This window comes from Hemiscyllium ocellatum, chromosome 2 (assembly GCF_020745735.1).
Source record: "Hemiscyllium ocellatum isolate sHemOce1 chromosome 2, sHemOce1.pat.X.cur, whole genome shotgun sequence".
In the NCBI taxonomy this organism is placed as follows: domain Eukaryota; kingdom Metazoa; phylum Chordata; class Chondrichthyes; order Orectolobiformes; family Hemiscylliidae; genus Hemiscyllium; species Hemiscyllium ocellatum.
Window position 1 is genome coordinate 134,577,138 of NC_083402.1, and position 25,907 is coordinate 134,603,044.

A 25,907-nucleotide genomic window follows, 5' to 3' on the forward strand; every position below is an offset into this window, starting at 1 on the left:
TGTCCCATGTGAACCCTTGTCAGAAGCTTTCCTAAAATCCACCTTGACCACATTAATATGCCACCATCATTAGTACTCTGAAAGAAAATTCTTTGTAGTTAATCAGACATTACATTACCTTAAAAAATTCAGTTCTGATTGTCCATGATCAGTGCTTTGCAAAATGATGATTAATACTGTACCTTAGAATTTATTCCAATAATTTGCTCAACGTCAAAATTGAGCTGGCTACCTATCAATCCATCTTTTACGCAATTTTTTTTTAGATTGAAGTACAACCTGAGAAGTTTTTGAATCATAGTTATAGAGATGTTCAGCACGGAAACAGACCCTTCGATCCAATTTGTCCATGCTGACCAGATATCCCAATCCAATCTAGTCCCACCTGCCAGCACCTGGTCCGTATCCCTCCAAACCCTTCCTATTCATATACCCATCCAGGTGCCTTTTAAATGTTGCAATTGTACTAGCCTCCACCACTTCCTCTGGCAGCCCATTCCACACATGCACCACCCTCTGTGTGAAAAAGTTGCCCCTTAGGTTTCTTTTATATCTTTACCCTCTCATCCTAAACCTATGCCCTCTAGTTGTGGACTCTCCCACCCCAGGGAAAAGACCTTGTCTATTTATCCTATCCATGTCCCTCAATAAACCTCAATAAGGTCACCCTCCGTCTCCGACGCACCATCTTTTGGGGGATAAGTGACGTGTACAAGAAGGATGGATTGCACTTAAATTGGAAGGGGACTAATATACTGGCAGGGAGATTTGTTAGAGCTGCTTGGGAAGATCTAAACTAGTACAGTTGTGGGGGACGGTGTGGGATAATCTGAGACTGGTACAGTTGAGAAAAGAAGTGAATCAAACAGTCAAGGCAGGCAGGGACAAAGCAGAGAACAAGGTAGGACTGATAAATTAAACTGCATTTATTTTGATGCAAGGTGCCTCACCGGGAAGGCAGCTGAATTCAGGAACGTGGAACTGGGGTATCATAGCAATTACAGAAATATGCCTCCGGTATGGACAGGACTGGCAGCTGAGTGTTCCAGGATACAAATGCTACAGGAAGGACAGAAAGGGAGGCAAGAGAGGAGGAGGAGTGGCGTTTTTGATGAGGGATAGCATTATAGCTGTACTGAGGGAGGATATTCCCGGAAATATGCCCAGGGAAGATATTTGGGTGGAACTGAGAAATAAAAAAGGGATGATCACCTTATTAGTGTTATATAGGCCCCTTATAGTCAACGGGAAATTGAGAATCTCAGTTATCTGTAAGAATAATGGGGTGGTTGTGCAAGGGAGTTTTAACTTTCCAAACACCGACTGGGACTGCCATAGTGTTAAGGGTTTAGATGGAGGTGAATTTCTTAAGTGTTTGCAAGAAAACTTTCTGATTCAGTATGTGGATGTTCCAACTCGTGAAGGTGCAAAACTTCACCTACTCTTGGGAAATAAAGCAAGGCCGGTGACTGAGGTGTCAGTTGGGGAGCACTTTGGGGCCAGCAACCATAATTCTATTAGTTTTAAAATAGTGATGGAAATGGATAGATCAGATCTAAAAATTGAAGTTCTAAATTGGAGAAAGGCCAACTTTTATGGTATTAGGCAAGACCTGTCAAAAGCTGACTGGAGGCAGATGATCGCAGGTAAACGGACAGCTGGAAAATGGGAAACCTTCAGAAATGAGAAGTCTTATGTGATTAGTTTGTCTGGCTGCTAAACATATAATCCAGCTGGGCATGTGATTATATTTTAAAAAGACATCGTTGAATATCTCCCTTTGCTTATGAAAGGATTTAAGTTGGTTTTTCTCGAACTCAAATACTGAGTAACTGCTCCGTCTCAATAGTACACAGAGTATAGTGCATGTGTGTTATTGGAACTCTTGTAATGCCTATTTTTGTGGGTATAATTGTACAGGAAAGTAAGAGTACTTTAGTGTAATGTTTTCTAAATATTGTGTACAGATTGTGACTATAATAGAAGTATTGATGTGGCTCTACTTTAGTCATTTCTATGTGTTTAAGGATAAGCCCCACTGTACTGGTTAGAGAATTTTATGTAATTTCTAAAATTGTTGAGGTACAGATTACAGTAAGCGTTAAAATAAACTGTTGTGAATATTTTACTGATGTCAATATTTCAATAAAGTACTGTGAGTGCAGATTACAATACATGTAATACTGTGCATTACTTTGAATATTCAAGATTATTTTATATAAGAATGCAGTTTTTGATTATAGTACAATTTAGAATCTGTTAGGAGAACACGGATAGGACCGAATGAGGCAATTCAGCCTGATTTGCCTGTGCCAACTCAGAGAACAACTTGCCTGGTTCCACTCCCCTGCCCTATCCCTTTTCAACTTCCCATTTTCATTTCACTTTTGAAAGCCATATTTGAATAACTCTCCACCACCATTTCAGGCAGTGAATTCCAGATGATGATCAGTCGTTAAAAGATAAAAGATTTTCCTCATGCCTTTAGTTCTTTGCCTAATTCCTTTTAACTATTAAATGGTTATCGGCAGCAACAGGAACAGTTTCACTTTATCCACTTTGTCTAGCCGCCTCATGATTTTGAACACCTTTATCAAATCTCTCCGCCTTCTATACTCCAAGGGTAACAATTGCAGTTTCTCCAATCTGCCCGTTAACACACACCGCTGATTCCAGGAACTATTGCTAAAAGCATTATAGTATAGATCACAGGATGTTTCACATGTCTGTTATTAGAAATCTTTTAGTGTCTATTAGTGTGGGTGTAATTGCACAGGGTAGTAAGAGTACTTTATTGCAATGTCTTATGAATACTGTAGTACAGATTGTGACCATTATAATACTGATTCTGGACAGCACTGTATCGATAAAGAGAGTCTTAAAAGTTCTAGTATCATAGAAAAGATTACTGTTCACTATTAATGTAAAGATGAAATAATATATTGCTTTTAGCTGAGAAGATTACAGTACAAGTCCTAAAGACCTTGGGACAAATTGATTTATATGTTACCAGCATCTACTGGTGCATTGTCCTTAAAATGCATGTATGAGTATGGAATGCAAATATTGGCTGAATTTATTCACACCCTGTTTCTCCAAGTGCTGAAACATATTTAAGTTGTTTACCATTATGTAGGGATCTTCTTTTCCAGCACAGCTTAGAGTTCAAGTCTGGCGTTTACCCTATCTCTATGGTTTACTAGAATAAAGATCTTAGAATCAAAATATTTAAGCAAATGGCTTTAGTAACATAGTGATCAAATCACTAGGAAGTCTTGTTGTTATGACCTAATGAAGTAGTGAAGTAATTTAATCTGTTTTAATGTTTTTCATGGAAGTGGAACACTATTTGATGATTGATACTTGTGTTACAATAAGTACTGTTTTAAGTGATCTGGTGAAATGTTTAAGGCAAAAATAACAGGTCTTTTGCATTCCTTTGCAGCGAAGAACATTATTCTTGCAGGGATAAAGGTAGGGTGAATCTTGACTTATAAATATTCTTAATTTACGTGTTTTTGAGTTTTGTAAAATTGATATGTTTTCTGGTTTTTGTCTTAGTTTTTCCAGTTTTAATATTTAAGTTATTTAAGGGACTTAAAGGTGACTATAATAACAGAAAAATGTATGTTCAGAGAGGAATTGTGGAATGTGGGGTTTAGGTAGCTGAAAGTACTACTAGCAATGGTGGGCTGAAGGAAATATAGGATGCTAAGAAAAACCAGAATAGGAGGAGTGGAGATTGTGTTGTAAGATGAGGTTACAGAGATCGGGTGGATTGAGGCCATGAAGAACGAAACACAAATATTGTAATTTAAATTTTTGAAACTGGGGGATCAGGAACTAATATGAGCCAGTTAAGGAAAGAATGAGACTGTACTGAATTTAGTGTTTCGTAGGATATAAACTGCAGAATTTTGGATGAGCTGAAGTTTAGAAAGGAGAAATATGAGAGTCTCGTCATGACAGGTCAAGAATAATTAATCCAAACTCCACAGTATCAACACTTGGAGGAGAATTTGTAGGTCGTAGCTTTCCTATATACGTACTGCCTTTGTCCATCTAAATGGCAGTGGTTGTACATTTGGAGGATGCTGTCTATTGAGTCTTGGTGATTTGTTGCAGTACGTCTTGCAGATAATACATGTGCATCAGTGGTCAAGGAACTGAATATCGAAGCTGTTAGATGTGAGTTGTGTAGCAGTTCAGGAGCTAGCTTGCTGTGCAATTTCCAGGGCTATGAGGGATGAGCAAGAAATGCTGGCTTAATCAGCAGTGTCTACATCTCAGGTATGAATTGCAAAATATTGTTTTCTAATGGGGCACTAACGATATTTTAATTCCAGTGACTGATGAAAATTCACTTTGTAAGTGTAGCAAACAGCATCAAAACCTTAACAGCCCTGCTTTGAAATTCAGGGAACTTTGCTCATACTTGAACCAAGAATTAAGCCTTTTGCTTTTATTGGAACCAACGTGTGTGCAGGTAGCACACATGTCTTGTTGGATCACACCAGCTGATTGCAATCTCAAGTTTAAAGAAAGCAAACTTGACTCTACTGCCAGTTGAGATGTTCAAGGCAAGTCTCTGACATGGATACTATAGAAACATTTGTGAAAGGTTCGTCAATTAGCACTGAACATACCGCTCATAAATTTAAGAAAACAAAGCAGTAGGTTTAACTTCAAGGTAACTGAGACAGTACTCTAATTTTGATAATTGCTTTGTCTTTGTCGATTTTCCAGTAACTCTTTCAAATACTTTAAGTTAGTGAATGTTGGTAGGTTACTTTTGTCCGAAGCAAACTTTACTCCATCTGACTTTAGGAAATGCAATTTACAAAAAATGTGTGTCATCTAATCTTGTAACCCACTGTGCATGCAAACTACATTAGTTACATTTTCTAATTGGTCTTTTCTCTTCCTTCAAAGACATTTTTAATTCACCTCATCCTTAACATCCCACCTAAAAAAAAAAGTTGTTTATGCATTGATTTCAAGATTTTGTTTCCTCCAAGCATTAGCATTTTAGAATAAAATGTTTCATATTGTAATGATGCAATGTTACTTTGTCATATTAATTGTTTCAAATATAGAGTAGGATCTGTTGTATACTTAATAGCGCTCATCAGTTTTAAAGCTGATAGCTCGGGAAATTGGTGAAAGTCAGTTAAGGTCAACATCAGATGATTGATTAAAAGTCAAAACTGTCACTTTGAAAGATGTGGGAACAGGCACTACAAACTAAAACTAAATGTTGGATGCTGGCAAGCAAAGATTTATCTTTGAAAGTCAAACCTTTTAACCCAAGGAGTATTTGTGCAAGTTTGTAACCTGCTTGTACCTCTGATTATGTAATCATTTGTGACTTTGATAGTATTTTTATTTTCAAGTCTTTCTTTTAATGTTAAATTACCATAAGAAGCAACAAATGAACTTTACAAAATGTTTAAACCCAATCAGCTTCACAAGGCTAAGACTTTTATTTAAGCCCCCACAGTGCCATCAATATTGGCAGCTCCTAATTTGATTTAAATCATGAAAGTTACAGCAAAGTGAATGAAAGTGAGCAAAGGAACAGATGCGAGAGTGCAACCAAGGCAAGTGCATAAGATGATTCACTTTTATGCACTTTGACCTGTGTGCATGCTGAGAGATGTCTCGTATATGTATTCCACCATATAGGAGCCCCTTGGTCTAATCTGAAAATGGCAGTAACACCTGATGGGATAAGAGTGGATGTAGGATTACAATTTGTGAATATAGAAACAGGTGTAGGTCATTTAGATCTTGAGCCTGTGACGCAATTCACTGAGATAGTAAATGATCCGTGAGGTTCAAGTGAACAGAAAGAGCTAGCAATCTCAGATTTAAAGTGAGCATTCAATCCAATATAGATTGTCATCTTCAAAAGAGAGTTCCAGACTTCTTCTATCATTTATATATAGAAGTGTTGTTTAATCATACTTCTAAAAAAAAATGACTTTAATATATTTACACCATGTACATTAGTCTTACATTCCCAAACAGCAACGCTGAAGTTTCTCCTTCTCTACTATATTAAGTACTTTGATAAAATAACTTTGGAACCTATTGTTGAATTCCAAGAAATACAACCTCAGATAATGTCGCAAACAGAGAATCTTGGAGAAACTCAGCAGCTCTGGCAACATCTGCAGAGAGAAATAGAGGTAATGTTTTGAGTCTGGTATGCCAGAAAATTCAGAAGATAAATCATACTGGACTCGAAATGTTAACTCTACTTCTGACATCACACATGCTGCCTGACCTTTCTCCAGCATTCTGCATTTGTTTTCAGATTTCCAGCATCTGCATATTTTTTCTTTGTTCAAGTAATTAGATCATGCCATCTTTCCTAATAAAATAACCCTGTGAATCTTCTCCACAATCCCTTTAAGTCCATTATATAACTTTGCAGGTGTGGTGCCCAGAATGGCTCTCAGTACTGTATGCATTGTCCGCGCAGTTTGTCATTCAGTGACATTTATTCACTTTCTGATCTCCTAGCCTAACCCCAAAAAGTGCTATTCTCCAGATCTTCCACTGAAGCAACCACCAACAATGTATTCTGAATAGTAACACCTCTATGGCTCTTTGCATCTGAAAGGGTTGGGATTAATTGTCACTCCCACCTTCTGTCAATGGTATTTGGCCAATTTCCTTGGCCTGCTCCTTCTCTGTTTGAATGCCTCACACAACAGTGGATTTCCAAAATTCAATTTTAGCATCTGGGGGCCAGTTCTTTTGAAAGGGCATGACAGAAAGGGTGATGAGGCAGGTCTGTATTGTCTGGAAATGAATAAAATAATATAATTATTTTATATGGAACTTCAAGGAAATATACCTGCTATGCTTCCCTCATGACTGGAAGGATGTTTTTATTTTATTCACTGGTGGGACATGGGTGTTGCTGGCTGGCCAGCATTTATTGTCCATCTTTAGTTGTCCTTGAGAATGAGCTGCCTTCTTGAGCTGCTACAGGCCAGATGTTTCATTTCTTTGTTGACACTTCGTAGTGCTACAACTGAGTGACTTGCTAGGCTATTTAAGAGGGCAATTGAAAGTCAACCATGTTGCTGTGGGTCTGGAGTCACATGTTGGCCAAACCAGGTGAGGATAATAGACTTCCTTCACTAAAGACATGAGCTCACCAGGTGAGTTTTTCAGACAGTCATTAGATTCTTAATTTTAGACATTTATTGAATTCAAATTCCATCATTTGCCGTGGCAAGATCACCTGAGTTTCTGAATTAATAATCTAGTGATAATACCACTTGGCCTCCACTTCATTGGTTGCAGAACATTTTAGGGCAACTATATAAATTAAATATTTTATTTTTAGAAAACCAAAAAAATTAAAGAATATGTAAATAGATTTTTTTATCTGCAATTTTGTCCTTATTTTGGTACAAGCTAATTTGTTTGATTTTGAAATGGAATTGACCACATGTTACTTCTTTGCACGTCTATCTACAGGGAATGGCCCTGATGCTACAAAACTCTTCCTTTTAAATTTCAGATATTGTAATGTTTGAGGTAACATTACCTTGTTTAATGTGACAAATGCTGATTTGTGAATATGTTTCTTTCTCCTTGGCCTAGTCATTGACCGTCCACGACACCAAGACATCTGAAACATGGGACCTTGGTACTAACTTCTTTCTGCATGGTAATGATGTGAGCAGTCACAGAAACAGGTAAGCATTACATTCACAATGTTGAAAATCTGATTAAGAGTCATAGCGATGTACAGCATGGAAACAGATCCTTCAGTCCAACTTGTCCATGCTGACCAGATATCCCAATCCAATCTAGTCCCACCTGCCAGTACCTGGCCATATCCCTCCAAACATCCAGCACTTCCTCCTCTGTAATTTCAAGATGTCACCACCTATTTCCCTACATTCTATATCTTCCATGTGCTTTTCCACAGTAAACACTGATGCAACCTATTCATTTAGTATCTCTCCCATCTCCAGCTCCATACAAAGGCCAACTTGCTGATCTTTGAGGAGCCCTGTACGCTCCCTAGTTATTCTTTTGTCCTTAATGTATTTGTAAAATCCCTTTGGATTCTCCTTAATTCTATTTGCCAAAACTATCTCATGTCCCCTTCTTGCCCTGTTGATTTCCCTGTTATGTATACTCCTCCTGCCTTTCTCCTCTTCTAAGGATTCACTCGATCTATCCTGTCTCTACCTGACATATAGTTCTTTTTCTTAACCAAACACTCAATTTCTCCAGTCATCCCAATTCTCTTCACCTACCAGCCTTTCCTTTCACCCTATCTGGAATATACTGTCTCTGGACTCTCGTTATCTCATTTCTAAAGGCTTCCCATTTTCTAGTTGTCCCTTTTACCTGTGAATATCTGTCTCCAATTAGCTTTTGAAAGTTCTTGCCTAATACCATCAAAATTAGCCTTCCTCTAATTTAGTGCTTCAACTTTTCGATCTGGTCTATCCTTTTACGTCACTATTTTAAAATTAATAGAATTATGGTTGCTATCCCCAGGGTGCTCCCCCACTGACGCCTTAGTTACCTATCCTGCCTTATTTCCCAAAAGTAGATCAAGTTTTACACCTTCATTAGTAGTTACATCCACATACTGAATCAGAAAATTTTCTTGTACACACTTAATAAATTCCTCTCCATCTAACTAAGCTCTTAACACTATGGCAGTCCCAGTAATATAACATGGTTGCTCCTGACAACCGCCTAAATCCAGATTTTAGATCCTCAAGCCATCTTTGATTCTGGCACCAGAGAGGCAACGCATCATTCTGGTTTTTCCCTGCTGGCCACAGAAATGTCTGTCTGTGCCTCGGACTAGAGTGTCCCCTAATGCAATCAATCTTTTGGAACCTGATGTACGCCTCTTTGCATGAGAACCAGTCTTGATACCAGAAACGTGGCTGTTTGTGCTACATTCCCCTGTGAATCCGTTGCTGCCTACATTTTCCAAAACAGCATACTTGTTTGAAATGCAGATAGGCACAGCAGACTGAAAAATGTGTTGCTGGAAAAGCACAGCAGGTCAGGCAGCATCCAAGGAGCAGGAGAATCGACGTTTCAGGCATGAGCCCTTCTTCAGAAATGGGGAAAGCGTGTCAAGCAGGCTAAGATATAGGGTAGGGAGGAGGGACTTGGGGGAGGGGTGTTGGGAATGCGATAGGTGGAAGGAGGTTAAGGTGAGGGTGATAGGCCGGAGAGGGGGTGGGGGCTGAGATGTCGAGAAGAAGATTGCAAGTCAAGAAGGCGGTGCTGAGTCCGAGGGTTGGGACTGAGATAAGGTGGGGGGAGGGGAAATGAGGAAGCTGGAGAAATCTGCATTCATTCCTTGTGGTTGAAGGATTCCTAGGCAGAAGATGAGGCGCTCTTCCTCCAAGCGTCGTGTTGCCATGGTCTGGCGATGGAGGAGGCCAAGACCCCTGCATTACCTGCCTACTTCCTTTAGCTTTCCTGGAGTTAACCCATCTATGTGAGACTGTATGTGAAACTTTTCTCCCTTCCTATAACTACCATTCATTATACTCACTTGCTCTTGTAAATTCTTCATTGCCTCTAACTGTTGCTCCAATTCGATCTGGTAGGATTCACAACCAATGACATTTATTACAGATAGAATCCTCAGTAACACATAAACTCTCCCTAAACTCCCACGTCTAACAAGAAGAGCATATCACGCTACTAACGGCCACTTCTGCTTCTTCCAATTTGTAAACCCAGAAAATAGCACAGTCTTATTCCTCTACAAAACTCTGCTCCAGGCTAACTTATAACTTTGTAAGTTTAATTGAGAGAAATATCTCAATAAAACATATAATCAAGAAATAACCTACTCTACTCACCACTGCAGACCTACAGCAAGGCCACACTTAAAACTTCACATATCTGTTTCTATGCTGTGCCCTCTCTCAAACAGGTTAATTCAAGATCAGTTGTGAACCTCACTGTTTGTTAATATTTTTAGATGCACTCCGATATCCAGCGATACATGGATTTAACAGCAAATGTAGTAACTGCACAGGTTCACTGTTGAACTGAAATATATGCAATCCTAAAATGTAACATTATTTAATTATTTCAACTGTGCAAAATATTTCTTTACCAATGCATCCAAAGCACATTTCTATGATGTTTTAGTACCAGCTATTAGAAAATATACCTAATTAAATATGAAATGTTATGTGTATATTTACATCTAATCATCATACAAGTTAAACATCTGTGTAAAACTGGGAGGAACATGACGCTTTTAATGTTGACCTGTGATTATAACTTATTTTCAAAATACAAGTGCACTCCATTAAGTTTGTCATAAATGTTCTGTCACCCACTTGGTCCTGTCAAGATCTTGGCATTCAGGCATTTGTTCTGAATTGTGCATCTGCAAGGGGTAAATTCACACTGTAACTTCCAGTTGACTTATTTATCATTCTTGTTAAGGGTTTAATTTTTTTTACCAATTAATAACAGTACTATCTGAATACTTTTCATAGATTATAAGTTCTGATTTTTGTGTATCGCCTTGCCTCGAGATAATCCAGACTGACAGTTCAGTGCAGTACTGAATAGGGTTGCACTGATACCATCTCTTATAAAAGGCATTAAACTATGGTATCTCGGATGGCTGTAATAAATCTCATGCCACAATTTGCAGAAGCGAAAGGTGGTCTGGGCAAAATTTATTCCTCAGCCAACATCACTAAAACTGGATGTTATTTTGTTTCTGTTGTGGGATCTTGCAGTTTGTAAGTTGGTTGCCACACTCCTTACATTTCAACAAAACTTCAAGTAATGAAGTTGCTGAAAAGCATTGAGATTTGCTAAGTTTGAGGAAGATGCTATATAAGTACAAGCTTTCCCTTTCCTCCCTCACTATCCTATTCTTCCTTTATTTTATCTTCTTTTTTTCTTTAATAAGGATTCAAACAAATTTTTCAACTGATTTTCATACTTTTTTTGTGTGCCCCATTTAAACCTAATTTGTGCACAAGGTAGATGCTTAATCTCAGAAGACAGTAAAACTGTACAAGTTTCCCATTGTCTAATTCTTGTTTGTGTGTATGAAAGCAAGAAATGGCACTGACATTGTGAGAAGCGTATTTTGTAAACTTCAGATTTTTTTTCTTTCCAATCCAGGAAGCGTTTTTCATAGTGTTCATGGAAGCAAATTCTCATTACTTAAGTGGTAGACTATTTTGCTTAATGCAAATATTTACTCCAATTTTTCTCTCCTGTCTGAAAGTGTCCACTTGTTTTTGCGTGAAGTACTAAAAGTATAGGCAAGAATTGAACAATTTGTTACAATGTTCTAAAAGGTGATTAGTTTCTTAATTATTTAATTGCAGAGCTGAGGCGACTGTTTTACAACTTGCAGAGCTGAATCCTTATGTCCAGGTCAACGTATCCAATGTTCTTTTGGATGAAAATACAGATCTTGACTTCCTGCAGCATTTTCAGGTATTAATACAAGATTTTAAAATTATTCATTACTTTACACTGTCCGTCATTGTTATTACTAGATACTCATGGAGCTGTGCTTTGTCTTGACTACTTTTAGCTGATCAGTATTTGGCTAAACTACCTCAGCAGTAAAATGGTCTAGGTTTGGACTGTCTTCATTTCTCTTATTGTTAAAAGAAAAGTTGGTTTATCATGTTCTGATGTTCTGGTTCTTTAAAAATCATGTTGACAATCCCCTTGCCTCGCACAAGCAATCTATTATTTTCTGACACCTTGAGTATGCACAAGGAGCCAACTAGAGCATGTAGGAATTTTACGCTAACATAAGAGTTTTAAATTTGGAGTGCTGGTGAACAAGAAGCTTAATGGATTAGGTGAATAAGGTTTGGAGATATGGGCAACAGAGGTGGCTGCAGGATCACAGGAGAATGTTGGATTAAACGAATCAGGAGGTAAAGTATAGATGTGGTTTCTACTATGAATGAGTTGAGGCAGAGCAGAAGCAAACTGAGATTAAAAGTAAGTGCTCTTGAAAGGAAGTGTATTGATCAAAAACTTGGATCAGAGTTTGCTTGACATGATGTTCAGGAGCACCAACTGATTTAGATGGGAACCAAGTATAGTTTTTTGAATGGCTTCTAAGTTAATGGTGCAGGAACATGTATAACATCTGACAACCCTGATTTAGAATTATCACCACAAATTGTCGTCCTCTTAGAAACTACTTATATCCAATCCCATAACTCCATCTGTCTCTATTCTGACCCGAATGGATTGTTATTTAAAGCTTATCCTTGCTTTAATTTTTTTTTTTGCAGTGATGGGTACACTGGGAAGCAGGTTGGCAACGTGAGTTTTTAACAGGTGCACTGGGTTGAAACGTCAGCAAGAGAGAATAGTATAATTGGAATAACATCATGCATAGAAAAAGTACTGAGTTCTTAATGAGGCCTTTGCAAACTGCTGACAGTGGCATAGACAGAATCTGTGTGCTTAACCGAGAGGAAGTCTAGCCTGAATGGTACAAGAGAATAGAAAGGTCAAGATTGTTTGGAAGATTTAGGCTAAGGATCAGAATGCAAGTAGCATGGGGATGGTTGGTGACAAAATATCCACGAAAAAAGAAATGAAAGTAAGCACTATGAGCTAAAGGAAAGGGATTAACACAAAAACAAGTGGTCTTGTTTTAATGCGAAGCGTTCTGTAGTTCGATGATAAGTCAGGAGGGAAATCAATAAGAAAAGGAAATAAAAGTGCTGAAAAAGACAGCCAAAATATGCACGCAAATGTACAATTCGAGTAACAGATGTAGCTAAAATTAGAATGAATATATCCTGGTTGGAAATTGGGACAGGGAAGTACATCAGGGCCCAATAACTACTCTAAGGATCTGATGTGCTCAGCTTGAGGGCAGACCCCACTAGACTTTTAGGATGAGTATAACCAGAAGCTTGCACCAGGGGCACCAATGGGGCTTGTGGTTGCTGTCCCTGACCCTGGTTGGAAACCGTAGGAAGAAGACAACAAAAAAAGCCCAATATTTAAATTCAGCATTCCTTCAGTGATGTGAAGCTGATGTTGAAATGGAGTCAATTTGAGTAGGTTAAGAAATATGTGTAGAGTGCCAGTGAGTCTATGAATGGATTGTGGAGTCATTTATGAGTTCTCAAGCAGTTATAGATTTGTCTTGAAATTAAGGAGTAGGAAAAAATAACAGTAGGCTAATTTTGAGCTTTTCTAATTAATTTACAGGGTATGGGTATTGCTGGCTAGGATAGTGTTCATTGTCCATTTGTAACCGACCTTGAGGTGAACTGCTGGAGGTCATATGGTGTAGATATACCATCGTGCAGTTAGCAAGGAAGACCCATAATTTTGATCCAATGACAGTGAAGGAATAGTAGTTAGTAGAATGATGCATAACTTGGAGGAGAACTTGCAGTTGCTGCCACTGTGTATTTATTGTGATGGAGATAAATATTGAAGATGGAGAATAGGGTGCCATCAACTGGGTTGCTCTTTCCTGGATGAAGTCAAGCTTCCTCATAATTTGAAGCTGTACTCATCCAGACAAATAGAGATTGTTCCACTACACTCTTGACTTGTGCCTTGTACATCTTGGACAAGCATTGGGGAGATGGGAAGTGTTTTATTTGCTGCAGAATTCCCAGCCCCCCTCGTACTTTTATAGCCACAGTGGCTGATCCATTTCATTTTCTGGACAGTGGTATCAGGGGGATTCAGCCAATATAAAATCAAAATAATTTCAAAGATGGTTTGATTTTCTTGTGTTAGAGGTGATTATTTCCCAGTGCTTATATGGTGTGCAGGAGCCTACAGCACAGGTATGTGGATTGCCTCTGTATCTGAAGAACCACCGTGGGCACTGCTGCCTCACAGCGCCAGAGATCCGGGTTCAATTCCCGCCTCAGGCGACTGACTGTGTGGAGTTTGCACGTTCTCCCCGTGTCTGCGTGGGTTTCCTCCGGGTGCTCCGGTTTCCTCCCACAGTCCAAAGATGTGCAGGTCAGGTAAATTGGCCATGTGATATGTATAAATTTAAGACTCTTACCAGTCTTAAATTGGCACCCATTATTCTGAAACTATGTCCTCTGTTCCAGGAGGGAAAGCATTCTCTCGGCATTTACCCTGTCAAGCCCCTTAAGAATCCTGGATGTTTCAGTGCGATCACATTTCAATCCTCTAAACTCAAAAATCATACAATACCAGGTTATAGTCCAACAGGTTTATTTGGAAACAGTAGCTTTCGGAGCGCTGCTCCTTCTTCAGGTGGTTGTGGAAGTTAAGATCATGCTCACAGATCTTGTAGCCATCGGAGTCCAGTGGCATGGAGATATGATACAGTGAACAATCTTAGATTAAAACTTTCATCTTTTAAAATGGAATATGCTGGTTTCTGTTCTTTGATATGTAAATCCCAGAACTACTTTTAAATTAGATCTCAAGATAGCTCATGTTTTTAAACAATAGGTGTGAAATCTGTGTCCCAATGCTATGTCAGACTGATAAACCCTCTATAATTTTACAGAGTTTTACATGGATTCATCCAGCAAAATAAAATGTCATTCTGCAAAAATTGTTGGACTATAACCTGGTGGTGTGTGATTTTTAACTTTGTCCACCCCAGTACAACACCGGCACCTCCAAGTCCTCTAAACTCCTGTGAGTAGCATCCAAACTTGTTTAGGCTTTGGTTAAGGGAATTAAGGGAGGAATTATGAGACTCCTTGCAGAAATATTAGCATTATCTATAACTACGGGTGAGGTGCCTGATGATTAGAGGGTAGCTAATGTTTAATATTTGTTAAGAAAAGTTGTAAGGAGAAACTGGGGAACAATAGACATGTGAGTCTGCCTTCAGTTGTGGGTAACTTGTTGGAGCTGATTATAAAAGTTAGGGTTAATGGACATTGAGAGAGTCAAAACTTGATTAGGGATTGTCAGCATGGTTTTGTGCAAGGAAAATAGTGTCTCTCAAACTTGTTTGAATTTTTTGAGGAACTCACCAAAAAGGTGGTTGATGGCAGAGCAGTAGATGTTGTCTATTTGGATTTTAGTAAAGTCTTTGACATGGTTCTGTGTGGTAGACTAATTAATAAAGTTAGGAGAAAGTGAGGACTGCAGATGCTGGAGATCAGAGCTGAAAATGTGTTGCTGGAAAAGCGCAGCAGGTCAGGTCAGGCAGTCAGACTCTCCTGCTCCGTGGATGCTGCCTGCGCTTTTCCAGCAACACATTTTCAGCGCTAATTAGTAAAGTTAGGTCACATGGGATTCTGGATGAGCTTGCCAATTGGATGCTTATGGCAAGAGACAGAGTAATGTTGGAGGGTTGCTTTTCGGACTAGAGACCTGTGACCAGCAGTGTTCCGCAGGGATTGGTGCTGGGTCCTGTTTTATTTGTCATTTATATAAATGATTTGGATGAGAATATGGAAGGTATAGTTAGTAAGTTTGCAGATGGCACCAAGATTGGCTACAATACAATCACTTACTTCCTCCAGTCATTAATATACAGTGTCAGCAGTAGTGGTCCCAACACTGATCCCTGTGGAACCAAACTGAAAAGGGACTTCTTACCCCACTCACTGTTTCTTACTCATTATCCAATTCTCTATCCACACTAATGTGCTACCTCTGACACCATGGTTCTTATCTTACAACTTAATCTTTTGTGAGGTGCCTTTTCATATGCCTTTTGAAGGTCCAAATGAATAATGGTTCCCTCTAACAACTCTGGTTGGTATGATTTCAAATAAGCTCAAATATATTAGTCAGACATGATTTCCCTTTCATGAAGCCATGCTGACTGCTGGATTAGATTATGATTTTCCAAATGTTCTGCTATTATTTCCTCAAACTTATATTTACATTTTTCCAGCAATAGATGTTAGGCTAATTGGCCTCTCAAGCACCTTCTGAAAATCCAAATATATTACATTTATTGCTTCCCCTTTATTAATGCTACTTTTTATGTCCCCTCAGAACTCTAGTAAATCTTTCAGGCATGATTTCCCCTTCATAAAGCTATAAATTCTGCTTAATCATAATTGCAGTGTATTTATACCAGAATTTGTCATTTTTCCAATTATAGACTTTAAGCTAAATGGCCCACATTTTGTCTCTTCACCATGTTAAATAAGTGTTACGTTGGCAGTTTTCCCATCCTGTAGAAGTTTTTGTGACTGGCTGAAAGTGAGATAGGAACTGTTGAAGACCATTTCCGAGCTTGCTGAGAAGATCTAAAATCAGCTAAGTTGTATGAATAGTTTGGAAACAATAAGGAACTAAATGTTTTCCCAAAAGAGGGATGGTCTGGGATGTTAGTAGTTGGTTATTTGAAAAGAAACTCTGAACAGCTGGGTAATTAAGATTGAGGGTTGCAGAGTTCATAGCTGAGAACGTACGTATTTGTGAAACTTGAAGATGTTAGGTAGAATTCTTGTATGAATAAATAGCAGCATAATATGGAACTTTAGATTAGATTCCCTACAGTGTGGAAACAGGCAATTTGGTCCAACAAGATCACTCTGACCCTCCCACCCAGGCCAATTTCCCTCTGACTAATGATGGACGATTTAGCATGGTCACTTCACCTGACCTGCCCATCTTTGGGCTGTGGGAAGAAACCGGAGCACCCGGAGGAACCCCACGCAGGTACAGGGAGAATGTGCAAACTCCACACAATCACCCGAGACGGGAATAGAACTGGACCTCTGGCACTGTGAGGCAGCACTGCTAACCATGGAGCAACCGTGCTACTCTACACTTTGGCCAAACTGTGTTGCATATCATTGAGTCATTTGAATGCTTGTGGTTGTGTAAGATGTATCTTTGTTGTAGCAACTATTTAAATTCTCATTTTTTTGATATCATTTTCGTGTGAGTCAATGTTTAATTCAAATTGGTTTTGATTCACAATGAGGTAAAAATGCAAAAAGCAAAATTATGTTCAGTTTCTTTTTTTTGGGGGGAGAGGATGTTCAGAATTGTTATTTCAATTTCAGGTTCCCACATGGGTACAAAGGTTTGTCAAAAAGGCTAATGAAATGTTAACTATTACTTAAAGGGGTTTAGGCGTAAAGAGGTGGCAGTGATCCTTCAGTTACACAATCTTGTTTAGATTCCATGGGCTATTTTGGACACTGCACCTCAGGAAGAATATATTGGCTATAAAAATGGTAAATAATACACAGATTTGCCCTAGAGATACCAGGCCGACAAGGTGTTAAGCAGTAAGGATAGATTGTATAGACATGACTTGGAGTAGTTTTGAAGCTTGAGAAATTTAGTTGAGGTATTTAAAAAGATTCAATAGTATAGATGCAGCAAAACTATTTTCTCTGGTGGGTAAATCCAGGGCTATTTCTGAAATGATCTAACTCTAATTTTAGGAGTGAAATTATGAAATGGCCCTTTTCCCCTCAAAGGGCATGACTGGTGGATCAGTTTTTTTTGTTTAGCTAGTATTTTGTTAGACAGGTTTATGTAGGAGTGTGGATCAAAAGGTGGTAAATGGGGTTGAGGTGTAGACCAGCTATGATCTAAATGAATGGTGGAGCAGGTGTTAAGGACAGAATGGCAATATATCTTTTTTAAGAATATTGGCCTCGTTGAGTAGTATAAATAAATTAATCTATATTTCAAAGGAGGATTGAATAGAACCAGCAGCTGTGGGATATAAGTGGAATGTGTGGACCCTTCAGTGTTAGCATAGAGTTTAAAAAGACACTCTGAATAAAGGAGTCAAAGGTTGAGGATGTAGGAGCAGGCTAGATACTAAAATTAAGACAACACTTTCACAAAACATTTCCTTTAAATAAGAGGTCATGATTGTGATGCTCATGTGATTTGTATTGAATGAAATATTGTTTCTTTCCCCCGAGATGGGTTGGGATGGCATTCTCAATTATTAAATCTTATGTAAGTTTGATTGCAAGCTAGAAATTCTTGTTGGCAATACATTAATCTTGCAGGCAGTTCCGTGATGTGAAGCAACAGTCTTCTTTGAATGATGCTAGAGCTGTACTCCTATTGATTTGAGTTTATTTTTTCCCCACAGTGTGTAGTTTTAACAGAGACTAGGCTTTCACTTCAAAAGAAGATAAATGACTTTTGCCGTTCACAGCAACCACCAATCAAGGTATGGCTTTTGTAGTATTGTACTAGGTTAGAGCATTTCAGTGTCGTTTTATTCCCCTGTTCTTTGTTTTCGTTCTTGGAGTTTGTCTGCAGTGAAATTAACTTTCTATGTTGTATAATATTGCAAAAAGAGAAATAGAAAATTTGGTTACTCAAAACTAATGTTACATTTATACGCACTTGGAGCGATAAGAGTCGACATGTAATCCAAGTGCATGAAGACTGGTGTTAAACCACACATGTTAATAGAAACTTTACATTTGGGTTTTAATTGATATTTACTTCTGAGTAGAGAATTATTGCTGTACTCAATAGTAAAAGTATTATAATGGGTGTGATATGTATAAAATAATAAGTGTTGACTATGTTAATCTGTCTAATTTCAGAGCATTGGGTTAAAAATAGCACCAAATTTCTGTTTCTTGAACTAAGGACTAATGTTTGCAGTGATTGCAAAAATGTTGTAAGCTTGTTGAAAGCAGCAGACTGGAATAGATCACAGTCAGAAGAAACTTGGTACTTTTATGTTTGAACTACCAGTGCAACTGAATGTGTTATTGATGGGAATTTGTGCATTTCTTTTTCTAGTTCATTAGTGCTGATGTATATGGAGTGTTCTGTCGTGTGTTCTGTGATTTTGGGGATCAGTTTGAAGTAGCTGATCCAAATGGAGAGGAGCCAAAAGAAATCTTTATTCAAAGTATCACACAGGTAATAATCTGCAGAAAATAACCAACTTTCTGGCCTGCAACATTTCAATTAAACTCACAATGCTGTTTGTTTGTCCAGTGTTACTTTAGAAAAACATTACTCACAATTTCACAAGGATGAATTGTTAAATTAATTGTGCACAGATAAATCTGATGCTGGTGTAACTGATCAGTGATAAAATAATCTTATAAAAATGTGTCAAACATTTAGAAATAATTGGTTCCTATGCCACTGCTCGTTTGTAGCATAGGGGTCCGTAGTATGAGAGCGGTCAGCCACTGATTGGCTTATGGGTAGCAACAGGAGACAATTATTTTCTAATTTCTTGCCTTAAATGTTGCGGTCATGGCATAGCTCTGGGTGCTGTGACATGATATTGTTCGCCTGCTGCTCCATTTTGAAGCTGGATTAATCTCTGCATTAAGCAGCTTTCAGAAATTAGATCTTGTAGTTACACAGCAGTAACCAATATTGGCTGTAATTTAGTTCAACTGAGACAGTCTAAAAGCAAAATAGTCATTTATGTGGATAAATGTAGTATATACACTGATCTATATTAATGCATGCTGTAATGGTTGAACAACGCAACATATTCTCATTTCTCCAACACATTTATCATTCATCCTGTGACTCTCCATTATTGAATAAGTGCAAATTACTTCTTCAATGGCAGAGTTGTTTCTAATGATGAATAGATGTTTTCTGAGAAGTGCAAAATTTACGCCAGATGCAATTGTATGTTATATGCAGGTCATAAGGAAGCAATTTCCATGAAATGCAACAACAAGTCAAGAAATTATTTAAGTGTAATCAATATTTTAAACACCATGTTTATCAAGCAGATTGAAAAGTACATTATGAGAAAATGCAATTTGGCAGATAAAACCTGCACCTTCCACACGGAATAGGCACATGTAGCAGAACATGATCTTAAACTTCAGGGAAAATAATGTGAAAACTTCAGAACGTCTATGCACCACAAATTCTGCTGCTATGCATAAACTATAGTGCCTTGCTCGTTAGACCACAGCAGTTTTGAGCCACCGAGTTTTACAGAAAATTCGATTAGGAAGAGTGAAATAAGCAAGTAAGGAAAGAATTGATTTTTCGAAAAAATGCTATTGGTGGATTGATGGAATATTGATTTTATTTCTTCTGGCACCTGTGCTCTCAACTGACGTCAGATGACTTACTGGCATGTGCATTTTGCTGCCCTCCCTTGGATGTTAGTGCTTGTTATGATTTTCTGACACTGAAAGATTCCATTGTACATGCGGAAAGTTCTAGATCTGCATACTTTGTGAGATGCCCTGCCAATAAAGAAGACATGTCAGCGATTAAATATGCACAAAAAAAGAGTGAAGGTGATAGAATGACATCACTGGCAATACTGATGGCGGCTGTGAATTTTTATGTGCATACTGAGAGCATTTTTGGAGTGTCAGATGTTCTTAACATTTTTCATTTTGAACTTCTAAATTTCAGGTCCTTGAATGTTAATCTCTCCCTATTAATAGATCCATGTTGCATAGTTTTGTCTGAAATTTTTTGCTATTTGAGCCCCAGGTCTATTTAAAAACTGTAAAATGTTACTATATTTTGGTGCCACAGATCCAGCACTCAACTGTCATCATTGATTGTGTGAAGAAATAAAAGTCAGCCAGTTGTTTCTGCTTTGTATGCTATGAGTGATATGGGTAGAACTGGCTTTTAATATTGTGCTAATTTTTTGTTGTTTTTTTCCTTTCAGCTCCCACACTAACTAATTTGCATGTTATTAAACTCTTCCATGAGCCCACATAGCAGTACTTTAGAAAACATTTTCTAAAAACTTCTAAATATTCCCTCTATTTAAGAAGAGAAACCAAGTGTAGTTTATTGATACGAATTAAAATAGTTTGATCACAAAACAGCATTCTTTTAATGTTTTCAAATGTACCGATTTTTAGTGCCTGAGGAAAAGAGTTAATTATAAGAGTTTTCTTGAAGATTGAGAAATGGCGTGGTTAGTGCAAACATTCCACAAGGATTAATCTGATTTGGCACTTAATTAGTTTTGAAGGTGCGGTCTGCACTCAACACAGTGGTTTTTAAGAAAGCCTAATTGATCGTACAAACAGAATTTAAGCAATTTTGGGTAAATTGTGCTGAAAACTTTAGTGCCATCCATTAGAAACTCCTTGTCGAATTTCTTTGTTTTATAGTGAGAATAGACAAGCAGACTCTCTGGCATTAAATTTGTCACACAGTGTGCCTTGTATTAAAAGAATACCACTGAAGCTAAGCTATTTTGACAGTCCCAGTGATTGGACACTTAAATCGGGCTAGTACGCATTGGAAAGCTAATAATACCAAGGTAGCTTGGCTAATTCATGTGATCTTTGAAATAGCAATTCTTCCCACATAGTGTCCGTTAATTTCATTAAACAGTGAAATAATAGGTGAGGGAAGTTCTGACTGATGAAACAAAGGAATTTTAGCTAGTGCTGCACACTATTAGCTGTGCAGTTTTAACTGACCAAGTTCCAACAGTAGCCTGATGCACATGAAATGGCTTCTAGGCTTTAGACCTTGCAGCCTTTACTGAACCTCCTTGCTGTGTTAGGGTAAGACACTTAAATCAGTACAAGGAGAACCTCCTTTGTATAGTAGGGTGAGACATTTAAATCAGTACAGGGAGAAGTGCATACTGCATTTAGTCATAGAGCCATAGAGATGTACAGCATGGAAACAGACCCTTCGGTCCAACCCGTCCATGCCGACCAGATATCCCAACCCAATCTAGTCCCACCTGCCAGCACCCAGCCCATATCCCTCCAAACCCTTCCCATTCATATACCCACCCAAATGCCTTTTAAATGTTGCAATTGTACAAGCCTTCACCATTTCATTGGCAGCTCATTCCATCCACGTATCACCACCCTCTGTGTGGAAAAAGTTGCCCCATCGATCTCTTTTATATCCTTTCCCTCCCACCCTGAACCTCTGCCCTCTAGTTCTGAACTCCCTGACCCCAGGGAAATGACTTTGTCTATTTATCCTATCTATGCCCCTCATAATGTTGTAAACCTCTATAAGGTCACCCTTCAGCCTCCGACGCTCCAGGGAAAACGCTCCAGCTTGTTCAGCCTCTCCCTATATCTCAAATTCTCCAACCCTGGCAACATTCTTGTAAATCTTTTCTGTACCCTTTCAAGTTTCACAACATCTTTCCGATCGGAAGGAGACCAGAATTGCACGCAATATTCCAACAGTGTCCTAACCAAAGTCCTGTTCAACCTCCCAACTCCCGTACTCAATACTCTGATCAATAAAAGAAGGCATACCAAACAGCCGCCTTCACTATCCTAATACCTGCGACTCCACTTTCAAGGAGCTATGAACCTGCAGTTCAAGGTCTCTTTGTTCAGCAATGCTCCCTAGGACCTTACCATTAAGTGTATAAGTCCTGCTAAGATTTGCTTTCCCAAAATGGAGCACCTCACATTTATCTGAATTAAACTTCATCTGCCACTTCTCAGCCCATTGGCCCATCTGGTCAAGATCCTGTTGTAATCTGAGGTAACCTTCTTCCCTGTCCATTACACCTCCAATTTTGGTGTCATCTGCAAATTTACTAACTGTACCTCTTATGCTCATATCCAAATCATTTATGTAAATGACAAAAAGTAGTGGACCCAGCACCGATCCTTGTGGTACTCCACTGGTCACAGGCCTTCAGTCTGAAAAACAACCCTCCACCATCACCTTCTGTCTTCCACCTTTGAGCCAGTTCTGTATCCGAATGGCTAGTATTCAGTGAGCTCTAAGCTTGCTAACCAATCTCCCATGGGGAACCTTGTCGAAGGCCTTACTGACGTCCATATAGATCACATCTACTGCTCTGCCCTCATCAATCCTCTTTGTTACTACTTCAAAAATCAAGTTTGTGAGACATGATTTCCCACGCACAAAGCCATGTTGACAATCCCTAATCAGTCCTTGCCTTTCCAAATACATGTACATCCTGTCCCTCAGGATTCCCTGTAACAACTTGCCCACCATCGACTTCAGGGTCACTGGTCTATAGTTCCCTGGCTTGTCCTTACCACCCTTCTTAAACAGTGGCACCACGTTAGCCAACCTCCAGTCTTCCGGCACCTCACCTGTGACTTTTGATGACACAAATATCTCCACAAGAGGCTCAACAATCACTTCTCTAGCTTCCCACAAGAGTTCTTGGGTACACCTGATCAGGTCCTGGAGATATATCCACCTTTATGCATTTCAAGACATCCAGAACTTCCCCCTCTGTAATGTGGACATTTTGCAAGATGTCACCATCCATTTCCCTACATTCTATATCTTCCATATTCTTTTCCACAGTAAATACTGATGCAAACTACTCATTTAGTATCTCCCCTATCTCCTGCGGCTCCACACAAAGGCAGCTGTGCTGATCTTTATGGGGCCTTATTCTTTCCCTAGTTACCCTTTTGTCCTTAATATATTTGTAAAGTCCCTTTGGATTCTTCTTAATTCTATTTGCCAAAGCTATCTCATGTCCCCTTTTTGCTCTCCTGATTTCCCTTTTAAGTATACTTCTACTGCCTTTATACTCTTCTAAGGCTTTACTTGATATCTCCTGTCTACACCTGACATATGCTTCCCTCTTTTTCTTAACCAAATCCTCAATTTCTTTAATCATCCAAAATTCCCTACACCTACCAGCCTTTCCTTTCATCCTAACAGGAATATACTTTCTCTGGATTCTCATTATCTCGTTCCTGAAAGCTTCCCATTTTCCAGCCATCCCTTTACCTGTGAACATCTGCCCCCAATCAGCTTTTGAAAGATCTTGCCTAATACTGTCAAAGTTAGCCTTTCTCCAATTTAGAACTTCAATTTTTAGATCTGGTCTATCCTTTTCCATCACTATTTTAAATCTAATGGAATTATGGTCGCTAACCCCAAAGTGCTCCCCCAGTGACACCTCAGTCACCTGCCCTGCCTTACTTCCCAAGAGTAGATCAAGTTTTGCACCTTCTCTTGTAGGTACATCCACATACTGAATCAGAAAATTTTCTTACACACTTAGCAAATTCCTCTCCATCTAAACCCTTAACACTATGGCAGTCCCAGTCATGTTTGGAAAGTTAAAATCCCCTACCATAACCACCCAATTATTCTTACAGATAGCTGAGATCTCCTTACATGTTTGTTTCTCAATTACCCTCTGACTATTGGGAGGGTTTATAATACAATCCCAATAAGGTGATCATCCCTTTTTTATTTCTCAGTTCCACCCAAATAACTTCCCTGGATGCATTTCCAGGAATATCCTCCCTCAGCACAGCTGTAATGCTATCCCTTATCAAAAATGCCGCTCCCCTCCTCTCTTGCCTCCCTTTCTGTCCTTTCTGTAGCATTTGTATCCTGGAACATTAAGCTGCCAGTCCTTAGCCATCCCTGAGCCATGTTTCTGTAATTGCTATAATATCCCAGTCCCATGTTCTTAACCATGCCCTGAGTTCATCTGCCTTCCCTGTTAGGTCCCTTGCATTGAAATAAACGCAGTTTAATTTATTAGTTCTACTTTGTCCCTGTTTGCCCTGACTGTTTTACTTGTTTAAGTTCTCAACTGTACCAGTCTCAGATTGATCTCTTTCCTCACTATCTCCTTGGGTCCCACACCTCCATCTTACTAGTTTAAATCCTCCCGAGCAGCTCTAGCAAATCTCCCTGCCAGTATATTAGTCCCCTTTCGATTTAGGTGCAATCTGTCCTCCTTGTACATATCACTTCTACCCCAAAAGAGATTCCAATGATCCAAAAATGTAAATCCTTCTCCCATACACCAGCTGCTAGCCATGCATTCATCTGCCCTATCCTCCTATTCCTGCCCTCACTAGCTCATAGCACTGGTAGTGTTCCAGATATTACTACTCTCATGGACCTCCTTTTTAAATTGCCTAACTCTCTGTAATCACCCTTCAGAAACTCAACTTTTTCCCTTCCAATGTCATTGGTTCCAATGTGCACAATGACCTCTTGCTGGCCCCTCCTCTCTCTTGAGAACATTCTGCACCCTCTCTGAGACATCCTTGATCCTGGCACCAGGGAAGCAACACACCATTCTGATTTTTCGCTGCTGGCCACAGAACCATCTGTCTGTCCCTCGGACTAGAGAATCCCCTAACACAATTGATCTCTTGGAACCCGTTGTACCCCTCGTTGCATTGGAGCCAGTCTCAATTCCAGAAACATGGCTGTTTGTGCTACGTTCCCCTGAGAATCCATCGCTCCCTACATTTTCCAAAACTGCATACTTGGAAAGCCACAAAACACACCTGCACTAGATGCCTACCTCTCTTACCTTTCCTGGAGTGAACCCATCTATGTGACTGTGTATCTGAGACTTCATCCCCCCCCCCCCTTCCTATAACTGCCATTCATCACATATTGTTGCTGTTGCAAATTCCTCATCGCTTCTAACTGCCTCTCCAACTGATCCATTTGATATGATAAGATTCGCAACCAACAGAATTTATTGCAGATATAATCCACAGTAACCCTTAAACTCTCTTTAAACCCCCACATCTGACAAGAAGCACATATCACTCTACTAAAGGCCATTTTTGCTTGTTCACAATCTACAGACCCAGAAAATAACATAGTCTTATTCCTCTACAAAACACTGTCCCAGGTTAGATGAATAGTTACGGCTTATATTTTAAGTTTAATCAAGAGACATATCTCAAAAAAAATATAATCAAGAAAGAATCCACTCTACTCACTACTGCAAACTTTCTGTAGGCCACTTAAAATAATTAACTTATCTGATTCTGTGCTGTGAACTTCGCCCAAACAGTTCCTCCAAGATCAGTTGTGAAATTCACTGTTTGTTAATTTCCCCAGACGCACTCCGATGTCCAGCAATACATGAATTCAAACAGCAAAGGCAGTAACTGTGTACGTTCACTCTGGTGTCAGTTTCTCGCTCTTTCCCTCTCCCTCTCTCCTGTACTGACCTCACCATGTGCTTTCTTTGTCTGTTCTTCTCCCCT

At 39.0% G+C, this 25,907-nt stretch overlaps 1 protein-coding gene across 1 annotated transcript in view; it reads left to right on the forward strand.

Moving 5' to 3' along the window:
• The window catches only part of uba6 (ubiquitin like modifier activating enzyme 6), a 116,671-nt gene that overhangs the window by 22,012 nt on the left and 68,752 nt on the right, over window positions 1-25,907 (forward strand). Inside the window, exons 4-8 of the mRNA XM_060846327.1 lie at window positions 3,446-3,474; window positions 7,624-7,718; window positions 11,376-11,487; window positions 18,071-18,151; window positions 18,739-18,861. Of these exons, the coding sequence (XP_060702310.1) occupies window positions 3,446-3,474; window positions 7,624-7,718; window positions 11,376-11,487; window positions 18,071-18,151; window positions 18,739-18,861 (440 nt within the window). The remainder of the gene's footprint in view (window positions 1-3,445; window positions 3,475-7,623; window positions 7,719-11,375; window positions 11,488-18,070; window positions 18,152-18,738; window positions 18,862-25,907) is intronic.